This window comes from Squalius cephalus, assembly GCF_949319135.1.
Source record: "Squalius cephalus genome assembly, chromosome: 17".
Classification (NCBI taxonomy): domain Eukaryota; kingdom Metazoa; phylum Chordata; class Actinopteri; order Cypriniformes; family Leuciscidae; genus Squalius; species Squalius cephalus.
Window position 1 is genome coordinate 16,328,924 of NC_137138.1, and position 9,814 is coordinate 16,338,737.

Consider the following 9,814-nt stretch of genomic DNA (forward strand, 5'->3'; position numbering starts at 1 on the left):
GCCAGATTTGTAATTTAATTATATACAATATTGAATTATATCCTCTTTTAAAAAAAATCATAATTTTGTGTTTTTAAATAGACTAACTATCGAAAATAGCAACGTTTCTGTGAAAACGTTGTACAATTAATTACTCTTTTAAAAGGTGGATTGAGATTGTAAAAACATGGCAACCTTCAAGCTGTCAAAGCCGGTGTCGTAAACTGTCAAGCGCTGACGTAAAAGTGTTGTCAAGCACTTTCCATCCATCCAGAAGTTGTCGGGACCACTTTGCATTCTTCCACAAATCCTGTATTGAAACTCAAGTTTGATTTAACTATAAATAAAACTTACTCTCCCTCATGTCGTTCCAACCCCGTATGACTTTCTATCTTCCGTTGAACACAAAGGTAAAATGTGAGGCAGAATTAAAGTCTCAGTCACAGTCCTCTTTTATTAAATGAAAAAATATATAATAAAGAAGTGGAACAAAACATTCAACTAAAGTGAATGTTAACAGAGGTTGTCAGTTGATACCATTCTGCCTAACACTTTCATTTATGTTCCAAAGATTTTTAGACACAGGTTTGGAACGACGGGACAATTTTCTTTTTAGGATGAATTGTAAACTGAAAAACTTTAGACAGCCTAAAACAAGATTATGTAATGTGCCATTGCTGGAGTTTATTGAGGTATTTTTCAAGTATTAATTCATGTACTGATAACATAAGGTAGGAGAACAGGCAAGTGCTTAGAACAGCATTTATTGTAAAGCATTTTTCAGCATAATAGAAAAATAGAGAACACATTATATGTAAGGAAAAGCTCCATGTAGCGTTATGTGGCGTTGGAAGTGCATTGGTCTTTTGGATGTCTATTTGACAATTTTAGCGAGGGCCGCTGCTCGCCTCTCTGTATTCTTGAACAGGGCACGAATGAGGCTCTTCATCTCATTACAGGAGAACTCCACTGCCAGAGGTCCTTTGCCCTCTGCCCACCTAAAAAAAAGAAGTTTAAATATATAAACAAAATATATAATTCTAATGTTCCCAATGACTAAAAAAAACTGTTCCCAGAGTTACAGACAGACTCCTAAAAATGAATCAAATTTAAAAGATTAAGCAAGTGTATGACCTGTCCACTATCTCCTGTAGATTAGCATTTAAAACCATGGAGATCTCTTTTAAGGTCATCCATTTCTTTACATAGACTGGAACCTCTTCTTGGTATTTTTTGTTCTTGTTTTCATCTGGCAATGGATTGAAGACCAGTGGCCCTTCCTCTATAATGGTTTGACACAGTGTTCGCAGTCGCTCACCGTCCACGTTAGATATGTCCTGGAATGACAGCCCTTGGTTACACCTCAAATAGTTTGGTGGTGTAACAAAAAACAACAGCATTATGTATGGCCTTACCTCCAGCATCATAATCTTATTAATCAGCTCTGATATTGCAGTATTGAGGAGAGTCCCAATGGCTTTGCAGTATATGTTTACTGGCAAGACATCTTGCCAAACCTTTCCCAACCTCCTCAGCTGATGAATTACCTAAAATTCACAACAGCAATAAAACCCCAGTGACAAGAACACTAGGCACAAATATGCTAATGTACTGGTACCTAAATTTAAGCAGCAAAAGCCTATTCAGAAAATAATTTGTGTTGTTTGATCATACTTGTCTGATAGCCTTGCTGGCTGCAGAGTAATTGTCTTCATCATCCAAATTGGAGAAGTTACGTGCAGTGGACAGTCTCTCCAACATCTCAGCTTTTTGAACGTTCATTTGTGCCACAAAGCACCGAGCACCTTGTTGAAAAACAGAAAAAAAACACCTCATCTCATGTACACTACCATTTAAAGTGATCATGAAATGGAAGTTGCGATCATCTTTTCTTCCCTATTGTTTCTTCCCTAGCTGTGAGCGCATGAGTGTTTTGGCAGCGCAGCATTTTTTTAAATTGAGACACTTTACTGGCTATGATACGGAATAACCACAGAAGTATTACTAGTATCTCATTTCACACATTGTTTCTATAAAAATGTTGATACAATGTAAAGTATTTGCTCTAGCTCTTGTTTTAAATGATTATGCTTCTTCTTGTCATCTGCTGACATTGTTCAAGCAGAATGTGACGGCTGGTCGGTGTGGTATTTGTCCCGCCCCTCCTCCACTGTGATTGGACGGCTGGGTAAAAAGTGACAGTGATGAGCGCTGCGTTTTACCCAAAGATGAACATTCTTCAACTCTCGCCAACCGGTAAAAAACGCAGAGCACTCAACACTTCAGCGTGAAATAGACAATCAGCCTCGTTACGCTCGTGACGTTTTAAAAACGCGGCACTCCCATTAAAAAAAACTGGAAGAATATGCTAGGCGCCGGGAAAAACGCTTTGGTGGACACACACCCTTTTATCCAATTGAAAAGGTTTCTGGAATGAGAAAAAAAAATAAAAAAAATAGTAGGGCGGGACTAGATTACGGGTGCACATCAATTTAAATAAATAAATGTGCAGATAAATCATTCATAATAAACTGCAACATTGTGTAAAAAAAAAATCAGCAGCCATTACTCAAGTCTTAAGTGTCACATGATCCTTCAGAAATCATTGTATTATGATGATTTGGTGCTCAAGAAAAATATCTTAGTATTACCATCAATGTCGAAAATGGTTTAGCTTCATATTTGTGTAAACCATTTTTTTTTTTTTTTTTACAATTCTTTGATGAATAAAAAGTTTAAAAGAACAGCATTTATTTGAAAAAGAAATCTTTTGTATCATCTTTGTTGTCACTTTTGATCAATTGTAATGTATACTTGCTAAATAAAAGTATTAATTTAAAAAAATATATATCTTACGGACCCCAAACATCTAAAGAGTATCATAAAACATGTAAGCGTGCCCTTACCTAGTCTTCTGAAACCTGGGACCAAGTCTACAAAATAAGACACTCCATCTTTCAAAGGAAGGTGAGGTTTAAACTGGAAACCCAAGGTTAAAAGTTGGTGAGCGATGAACATGCAGTTATTGTGCTGGATGGCAGCCAAGTGAGGCAACTTCAATAAGTTGTCCCTAAGTTATAAAAACAGCATCACATTAAAATCAAGACCCAGTATACCAAGAATACTGCTATAAAAATACATCAACTCACTTGTGATATGTAGGAACAACATCATAGAACAGGTGAAATATGTTTCGAACTGTGTAGAAAAGCTGGACTGCACTGAAAGAAAAAGACCAAATTTATGTAGCTCCGTAATTACAGCTTAAACATGGACCCAATATCTGTGCTTATTGTAGTGGCTGCCTGCTACATACCACTGGGGGGAGCTGCCCACCGCCTCAGACAGAGTTTGTATGGCCAAGTCCATTAGCTGCTGCACTGACTCACTAATGCGACACACAGGCAGGCATAGAGTACTGGGACTCAACTGCTTCTCGTTTTCCAGGCTCTGCTGATCGTAATGGGCACTTTTCTTACCCGCCTCCTTCCTCTCCTTCTCTCCTCCACTGGGACTCGGTAGTTTAGGGATCGAGAGCTTATACTCTGGAGTGATCTGGACCACAAAGAGCACACAAAAGACCGTCAACAAAAAGCTTTTATAGCTTAATTAAAATGAGAGAATTTACAGTCTTACTTTCACTGTGTTGTGCATCTCAGAAGTCATCAGTTTTCGTGCAGCCACAATGACATCTTGGCATTTTTTGCTTGCGAAGTGGCAGTTGACATTTCTGGCGTATTTCAGGAGGTCCGTCGAGTCCCCTGCGAGGTACCCCATTTCTTTCAGACTGCTCTCGAAATCCTCTGTCTGTTTAATGACCTGAGAACACAATTGAATATTGTATTACAAAGAATGCAGTGCAGTTTTCATGCTGATAGACCCTTGCAATCTTACCTCGCTATACTCGGCCAGCTGATTACTGTTAGTCGGTATGGAATGAACCAAGCATTCACGAATGATGCACTCTGACATCTCCTCCCAAATCAGGTCTCCTAAAATCTCAGACACTTTCTTTTCGTCGATAGACACATCTGAAGAAAGAAAACAACAGAAACCCCATCATCAGCTTACTGCAAGCAATGCAATGTCTAGTGTGGGGTCTTCAACCTTTTTCTAGACCACTTGTTGGATAAAGTGACAGGATAGGCACCCCATGTTATACAGTATATTGTATAAAATTGAGTGTTGCAATTGATGCTTGACATATATAAGTATATAATTAATTATATATGACGTTAATTAATTAAAAATATAAGTACTTAATATTGAAAGTCCAAAACAGAAAGTAATAACTTATGATGTTCCCGGAAATCCCTTACATGGACAAAGGCATCCAGCTATCACTGTAGCAGAGAAAGCAGAAACGTTTTGACTGATGAAATGTGAAGACAAACATGATTGTGACGATATATGGTTTGTTTGTGTTTTTCAAGCCATCTTGGGGTATTTTTAGAACTTTATGATGCAATGCAGTGCTTATTGACAATCTATCAAATATATTTTCTGATTTATTCTGTGATTTTTTTTTTTTTTTTTTTACATCGTACAAAATCCATGATGACTTAATGCACAAGTGTTTGTAGTACCTAAACCAATCATGCAATTGGAACATAGGAAAAAAAAAACTATAGAAACAAATTATTGCTTATTATTCAGCACTGTATTTGATTTCTTAGCCAATTAAAAGCCAGAGATAAGAAAAAATGAAACCTGTCATTTAGACAAAGGTCAGAAAATAAACTGGTATTAGACTTGACATTTCTGTCCCCCTCACTTATGAAATCATGTCTACGTCCCTGGTGTATGCATTATAATTAGTGATGACTACAATGTCTGTGTGGTAAACAGAACCACTTCTTCAGATTTTTTTTTAGACGTACCGAAAAGGTTTCCGTGTAGCGTCTTAAGCACAGTGAGCACTTTGTTGTAAACCTGGCTGGGATTTGGATGCTCTGCTTTGGTCTCTTCACACTGCAGGGTCAGGACTGCACCCTGCTCCGGCTGACTGCTCACTTCCACCATCAACGAGGGGTATATGATTAGTGGCTTCAGCATGTACTTAAACAACACTTGCCCTAAAGGATTGACAAAGAGTCATGCAGTCAACTAACAGACCAAAATATAGACAAAGCAATGCAGAGGTACTAATGGGCTGTAACACTAAAACTTATTCTTACCATCTTTATATTGTAATCATTTTGTTCACAACTTGTAATGACTTAAATGAGCTCATTGTTTATGCCTTAAATTAATACATTGTTAGCTAACTGCATGATTTGTATATGTATTTGGACACAGTCACTTCTGATAACAGATCACTCTAAATTGTAATGTAGACACATGCATGTTCTGTAAAGCTGCTGTGAAACCATGTTTTGTGAAAAGCGTTATACAATTAAATGTGAAGTGAGTTGAATTACCAAACAGTTTAATCTTTTTATGAAGCTCTCCTTGAATGGAGAGGGCCTGGAGAATGCTAAGGAGAAGAGCATGTGGGACAGACTCATCCGCCTTAGATCCTCCTCTGTTCAAATGAAGCGCTGTCGTCAGGAAAGATTTCACGCCAGTGAGCTCAGCTAAAATATGGAGATCAAAACAAATCAGACCAGCAAACCAAGGCAGAAAGTTTTCAAAGAAATCACTTTTCTCTACTCTGATAACACCAACATGTATCCGAGACACAGAAAAAGTCTCTGATTAAAATTGCGATGAAACAGACTGAGTGAAACAGATTATAAAAATAAAATAAAAAAAACTGTAGGAGGGGGACTTGGTTCTATCCATCGATTGTTTATTCAGAGGAGGCAGATCTGATTGCGAGCTTGTGGTCAATTTTAAGAAAGAGGCTGGTTTAAGCTGACTAAACGATTGAAGAAATCTGACGTTCCATTGAAAGATCAAATTAAACTTTTGTTAAAAATTATGACAGAGTTACTATGCAGTTTGGAAAAGAATGGTAATTTCCAGTCTGGATAAGTATAGAAAAAAGGCAACCAAGTATGGAAAAATATTTGTGTTTTAAGACTGTATCCCCTATTCAGTTTTCTAAAATATAAAATGATAAAATAAATTTGCCAAACCACATTTAAAGAATCCAACTGATGTGTCAGTAGACTTGCTGCGAGAGTCTGTGTTATGTCTGTGTTTAGCCGCAAAATTTAGTTCAGTTAGAGAACAGACACTCCAATTAAAAACTAAATGCATTTGCTGAGTCGCAGCACATCAGGAGTTAGATTTCACCTCACTCAGCCCATTTCGCCTCACTCTTGACTGACAAGATGATGGCGAAAGTTTTGTTTTCAAAGCGAAATACAAAGCGCCTATTTAAACAAGTTTGTCATTGTACTGTTTTGTTGTTGTGTTTTTCATTAAGAATGATAATGATGCCAGCATTCAAGCAATTGCAGCCTCAGATTTGCCACAAAAGTAAAATGCGCACAGCCGCACTGTAAAAATTTCCTCACCATCACCTCCCTAGTCAGAGGTGAATATATGCAGGTTATAAAGGGTTTTAGGTTCTTCTCATGTTATCACTTTGTGAAAACCAATGAAAAAAATATAAAATAAACGTATTACAGATGACTGTACTATATACCAAATATAATGCTGAAAATAATGCTGTAGGAACCATTTATCTTAAATATGGTCTGAAAAATCTACAGATAGTTTTTTTATTTTATGAAATACGTGTAGGAACTTTGTTATGAAACGAAACGTTCCCAATAAAATCAATAACATACGTTTAGAAAATAGAGGGCAAATTTTCATTACATCATGAATTTAAGGTAAAAAAAAGAGTTACTTTTAGTGGAAGGAAGTTTCCAGACTGCCAGTTTCTTCCACTCTTCTCCAAGGTGGTGGATGAGATTCTCTCTCTGTATTGTGATCTCTGAGCTGAGGGCCCGAACTAAAGGCAACTCGGTGTCTTTCCAAGCTTTCAGGGCATCAACACTTGCTCGTGCCTGTATAATATATGTAGAAATATGTAATTAAGCCCTTAGCACAGTACGTTTTTGCACAGTAATTCATAGGGCTCTTAATAGCCTAAAATGTTAATCAACTTAGTTACATGATATGCCAATAAACTAATCAAATTATTCAGAGAAATTTGGTTTATTTTTAAATAGACTTGTTAAATTCACAAACTGGTAATGTGCATTTATTATTGAATGTGACTTACTGTTCCATGCTGCTTGGCTGCAACCACATAATTCTTTTCCTGCAAGGCCCTGTGATACTCCTCTACTGCAGTGTCAAACTTAAAAAGCATATTAAAATAATGAGAGAATATTCCTGTTATACAAAACATGTGCCTGAACTTAAGTAAACAAGCAAATTACTGTGAGCTTTTTTCCCCTTCTTTTTTTAAATAATCATTTACATCACAAGACACTCATGCACATTCTTTGAGACATAAATCTAGCTTTATGGTTAGAAAATCCTTTAAGCATACACAAAATCCCAGCAGCATTACCTCTTGGAGATGCTGGAGCAGGTTTATTACGGCAGTGTTTTTCTCTAGTTGCTGTTTAAGCTTGGCATACTCTGTCACGGCATCATGGAGGTTCTGCTGAACCTGTAAATGCAAACACTTATTTGACATGTTTAACTACTATAAGAGTCACTCTTTTTTATTAGAAATTGAACCGTAATCGTTTATTAATAGTGAAATAAAGTACCTCATTCTCAATGCAGCTTTTCAATAAATCAATGTCTTTGGAAACCGATTCAACCTGCTCCAAAAGCTCTTCTGCTCCCTCCATACTGGGTATAAACTCAATATATTTTTTATTTATCATGTCTGTAACCTCCTCCTGTATGGACAAAAGAGGGTTAAACTCTTACACCGAAACACACAATGCTACTAAATAAAAACTTAAATGCATAACAGGTTTTGATGTATGACATGTTTGATTGAGACCAGTGTTATACTTCTTCAATAACACATGGAAAACAACTAGATTTCACCAATTCAGATAACAAATATGAAACATAAGACATTTATTTGCTTATTAATTACATTAACGTTACAGGAAAAAAAAAAAACACTGAATGCAAGATAATCTTGTTAGAGACATAGGCTAGGCTATATAAAAGTCCCAAAACAAAAACAAGAATGAAACACAAAATGGCAAGTCTGATAGCAAGAAATCAGAACTCAGACAGATATTATCGGCCAATAATGTCTCAAGACCAGAAAAGAACACATAGTTGCGTAAAAGGAGGTCAACAACATTACATCAGTTTGTCTGAAGTCATGCTCAGACTGGCACTGACCAGCAATGATATCAGCAGCATGACACGTCAGCCTACCAAAGTCACATCAGTGCCCCTCTATTCACTATTAAAACACGAATGAACACTGCGTTCATTGTACAACGAATCTTATTAAACGTTTATAATTCTTAAAATACTTCATATGTCAGGAGAAAGGCATTAGTCGCACTTCAAGAGCGTAAGTTAGGTTAACGGTCAATGTATGCTAACATGAGTAACGTTACCAAAGAGATGCAAATGTACAGAGCAAATCAACTTAACGTTGAATCCTTTTATCGTCAAGTTAACTCGGGTTACATTTTACACGTTATATTCGGGTATTTTATAAGTTAAATTCGGGTTTGACAGCTGGTTAGCTGACCTCACTGTTTACCTTAGTTTCTTCCACTTTCCGTGACAGTTTGGAGATTTTGCAGGCGAGGTCATCCTTCTCCAGTTTACCTGAGCTGGCGAGCACTTCTGTCACAAACGACGACATGATGGTCACGGTCAGGAGGGTGAACGAGCAGGACAGTTTAATACTTCATACCACTACCCGCCATTCCGCGCGCAAGGGATGCTGGGAGTCTGACTGTTGGATGAAGAAGAAAAAAAAGCTGTCGTCGATTTAAAAAGACGCGGTAAGAAGAAGTGCTCACTTGTTATCAGAGACCTTTGTTATTTAGCGAGATGCTTTTTAAACTATAAAATTAGGCAATTAGATCATTTTATTAGGGCAAGTTATAGATTATGTATAAAACGTAATTTTATTGTTTTCTATCAGTTTTAGTAATAATTCCATTTTCAATTTAAGTCCGTTTACAGCCTGAAAGTGAATTTTTATATTTCTACCATTGTTGGCATATACAAATGTACTAATCTCAACAAACAATTAGTGCTCGGAAAACTACATTTTAATCACAATTACTATAATCAGTTTGGGATTTCATATAGACATGGGCTCATTTTTGGCTCAAAATTCAGAACCAAATAATAAAAAAGCTGGAAAATGTTTAAAAATGTTTTCAAATAAAGTAAATAAGACTTGTTTTATCATTAACAAAAAAACAACAACAACAGAATTGTCTAATCTAACACACAAATATGGGTTAAATTAATTGCCTGTCATTGTTAGCCGGAATGACATACTGTTAGACCGAAGGACATTCTGCAATATATTTTCAGGATTACCATAAAAACCATCCTCAGTATCATTTTTCTTTCCACCACTCAAACTTGAAACAAAGAAAGAGACACTGAAGTTTTTAATGATTTAAAAATCTGTAAAATGTACAGTAAATCTGTAAAATTATAATTCTTCATAAACAATGGCCAAGGGTATAGTCCAACACATTATACAGCTAAAATATTTAGGCTTATTGCAAATGAGTGTGAACCTATTTCGATTAATATTTCAAGTTTGCTTGTTGCTGACACATTATCATTCCACTGAGTCATCACTATAATACCCTGCTCTCTTTTCTCCAAGATACTCAGCCCTAAATTAGCTTCTGCATCTGCGTTTATCCTGGCTCTGAACCGTCTCTGCCTCTCTTTATTAGACAGAGTCATCTGGGAC

General features: G+C 36.5%; 1 protein-coding gene across 2 annotated transcripts; it reads right to left on the bottom strand.

Moving 5' to 3' along the window:
* Positions 1-639: 639 nt before the first annotated feature.
* zw10 (zw10 kinetochore protein) lies at positions 640-8,827 on the bottom strand. 2 transcript variants are annotated; one of them, XM_079898565.1, is made up of 16 exons: positions 8,630-8,827; positions 7,659-7,793; positions 7,454-7,555; positions 7,160-7,237; positions 6,782-6,941; positions 5,400-5,555; positions 4,860-5,054; positions 3,874-4,010; positions 3,616-3,798; positions 3,296-3,534; positions 3,129-3,200; positions 2,886-3,049; positions 1,654-1,784; positions 1,395-1,526; positions 1,114-1,316; positions 640-977 (listed from the first exon to the last, which is right to left on the bottom strand). In XM_079898565.1, the coding sequence occupies exons 1-16, from the start codon at positions 8,732-8,734 to the stop codon at positions 854-856; spliced, it is 2,316 nt and encodes a 771-aa protein (XP_079754691.1). In that variant the 5' UTR covers positions 8,735-8,827; the 3' UTR covers positions 640-853. The 2 variants fall into 2 exon arrangements, with proteins under 2 accessions (XP_079754691.1, XP_079754690.1); XM_079898564.1 differs by having other exon boundaries at positions 729-977; positions 1,114-1,526; positions 8,630-8,815.
* Positions 8,828-9,814: the final 987 nt, after the last annotated feature.